At 51.6% G+C, this 2,500-nt stretch overlaps 1 protein-coding gene across 4 annotated transcripts in view; it reads right to left on the reverse strand.

Moving 5' to 3' along the window:
• arhgap17a (Rho GTPase activating protein 17a) overlaps window positions 1-2,500 on the reverse strand; it is a 23,261-nt gene that overhangs the window by 4,669 nt on the left and 16,092 nt on the right. For 3 of the 4 annotated variants that reach the window (XM_084039988.1, XM_084039989.1, XM_084039987.1), the window contains 3 exons: window positions 2,051-2,332; window positions 1,322-1,458; window positions 454-975 (listed from right to left, as the gene is read on the reverse strand). In XM_084039988.1, the coding sequence (XP_083896114.1) occupies window positions 454-975; window positions 1,322-1,458; window positions 2,051-2,332 (941 nt within the window). The remainder of the gene's footprint in view (window positions 1-453; window positions 976-1,321; window positions 1,459-2,050; window positions 2,333-2,500) is intronic. The other variant, XM_084039990.1, reaches the window with a different exon arrangement.

Genomic DNA, 2,500 nt, shown 5'->3' on the forward strand with positions numbered 1-2,500 from the left:
GAAATGGATCAGTGCTGCTTCCTAATTGGACGGACTGATATCTCAGAAATATGATTGACTTGCAGTTACATTATGTTGTTCTAGTGTTCCCTTTATTTTTTTTGAGCAGTTTATATATATATATATATATATATAAACATCAGTATAGTATAAAACGTTATAGTATACCATTTGCTGTATAACCTTTCAAGGTCAAAGTAACATCAAACCTCTCAAAGGGTCGCTTTAACCTGTGAAGGTTATTATTATTATTATTATTATTATTATTATTATTATCATCATCATCATCATCATCATCATCATCATCATTCTCATTATTGTCATCATTATTATCATCATTATTATCATTATGATTACAGTGCAGCGGTGTCAGAAGGAGAGCAGGGACTCAGCTGTGAGTAAACGATGCCGTGAGGACATGACAGACTCACCCATCAGACATGACAGACTCACCCATCATCTTGAAGGCGGAGCCACAGACCCCGTTGGAGTCCCCAGCCAAGGTGCTGGGCTGGGGTGGGGGGGGGACGCTGGGTCTGTTCCGGGGTTTGGGGACGGGCCGCGGCCGGGGGAGGGAGCCCGACTGGTAGGGAGACGGGGATGGAGGAGCCACATCCTGGGGGGCGGTGGAGGGCGGAGGCGTGTCTGGAGGGCTCGGGGTGCCTGGAGGGGAGGAGTCCGTGTGCTGGTCCCCCCCGGGCTGCAGCGGGGAGGGGCTGCCCTGTGACGGAGGCTCTGGAGGGGGGTGGCTGGGGGCTTGGATTGGGGGCTGGTTGCTGGAGTGGCGTCTGGGTGTGGCGCATGGCTGTGAGGTGGGAAAGGTGGGCGAGGTGGGCGAGTGGCTGGACAGGGGCCTGGGGGTGGGGCTAAGGGACTGGGAGGAGCCTGAGGGGGGGGCATGGTTCGCTGCATTACAGGGCTGGCTCGGGGGAGGGTTTGTTGGTTTGGGGGGGGCGGGAGCCTGCTTCTTGGTACCTGGAATTAATTAAACAATCTTTATTATATTATTAAAGAACAACAAATGAAATAGAAGTGGACAATAAAGAGGGAACAACAACAAAAACACTGGGAAATGTGACGGTCTGGCAGCGAGTGTTCGTTGACACACAGCACAACAGCTGAGATCAACTCTTTATTTGGATTTTTATGTTCTCATAAAAAAAACAATTTGAAGAGATTTCCCAAAATAGAAAAAACATTTTTTCACACGTTTTCAAATAACTTCACTGCCTTAAACTTCCTGTGACCTGGATGACGGATTATAGATGTAGTTATTATAGATATAATATATAGATATTAAGACCATCACACTGACTCTTACCTCGCCGCATCATATGTGGACTGGGCCCCATGGATCCAGCCCCGGGGTTCCCAGTGCCTAGCTGCCCCCCTCCTCCGGAGCCATTCCTCTGGAGGAGGGGGGTCGGGGCCGGTGTGGACTCACGATGCCTCGGGTTGCTGCAGAGGAGGAGGAGGGGAACGTCTCTTTTAAATCGGTACTGTCTGCTTGTACAACAGCATCCTCACTCACTGGTTCTGGACTTACTCAGACAAACACAGGTTTAAAGTTGTCTAATCCCTAATCTGGCCTCTGATGGACGGGTACAGCAGTCCGTGGGACTGAGAGAATGCTGAAGTGAAGAATGTGGATGTGAGACGTGTCCTTTCAGCAGCTAAATCAAAGACACCCTTCACTCGTGGATGAGTGTGGGCTTCCTGCTGACTCGGGAGCTGCAGAGGCCTGGGAGGGATGCTAGCAGCATGACAGACGCCATTGTTGTGTGTGTCTGTGGGTTGAAGACAAGTCTGCTAGCTGGACCTGGTGTAAGACCACTGGGGGTGGTTTAAGAGAAACCATGTGTAACCGTGGCGACCAAGAGAGGAGGAGGTGCAGCAAACACGTGCATTAATAATCCAAATTCACCAGACCTCACAGAGACAGTGCTGCTGTCTTCCCATAACATGAACCCTGAAGGTGTTAGCGTGTCATGTGTCTGTGTGGCATGCTGTGTCATTCTCCACCAGCAGGGGGCAGAGCGGCAGCCCTTACCTGAGCTCCTCTGTGTGCTGGGCTAGGAGTTGCTGAGCGGCTGCTAGGGCAGCCAGACTCTGTGCCAAGCTTTGCTGGGCAGCGTCAGACCCTGGACCCCCTGAAGGAGGCGGGGCCTGGGACTCAGCTGAGGGCTGGGGGGCCTGCACAGCCCCCCCAGGCCCCGGCCCTGGAGCCTCCACAGGGGGTAAAGGAGGCTGGAAGGCAGGTGACGTGTGCTGCTTTCTACCTAAGGTGTTACTGCCTCTACGGAGGGTGTGGTCCGAGTGCTTGTTAGGGGTGCTACACGGGGGGGGGGGACAAAAACACCAAAGCTTTGATCAGATTAACAGATTAGGAGAGAGAATCACACACACACATATTAAAAGGGTTCCCTTGAATCAACCCGTCGTGTACAGCAGCAGCAGAAAGGGAAGCAGCGTGTTTAAAGAGGCTTTCTAAGCATTACTT

The sequence above is a fragment of the Eutrigla gurnardus genome, assembly GCF_963514095.1.
Source record: "Eutrigla gurnardus genome assembly, chromosome: 22".
In the NCBI taxonomy this organism is placed as follows: Eukaryota; Metazoa; Chordata; class Actinopteri; order Perciformes; family Triglidae; genus Eutrigla; species Eutrigla gurnardus.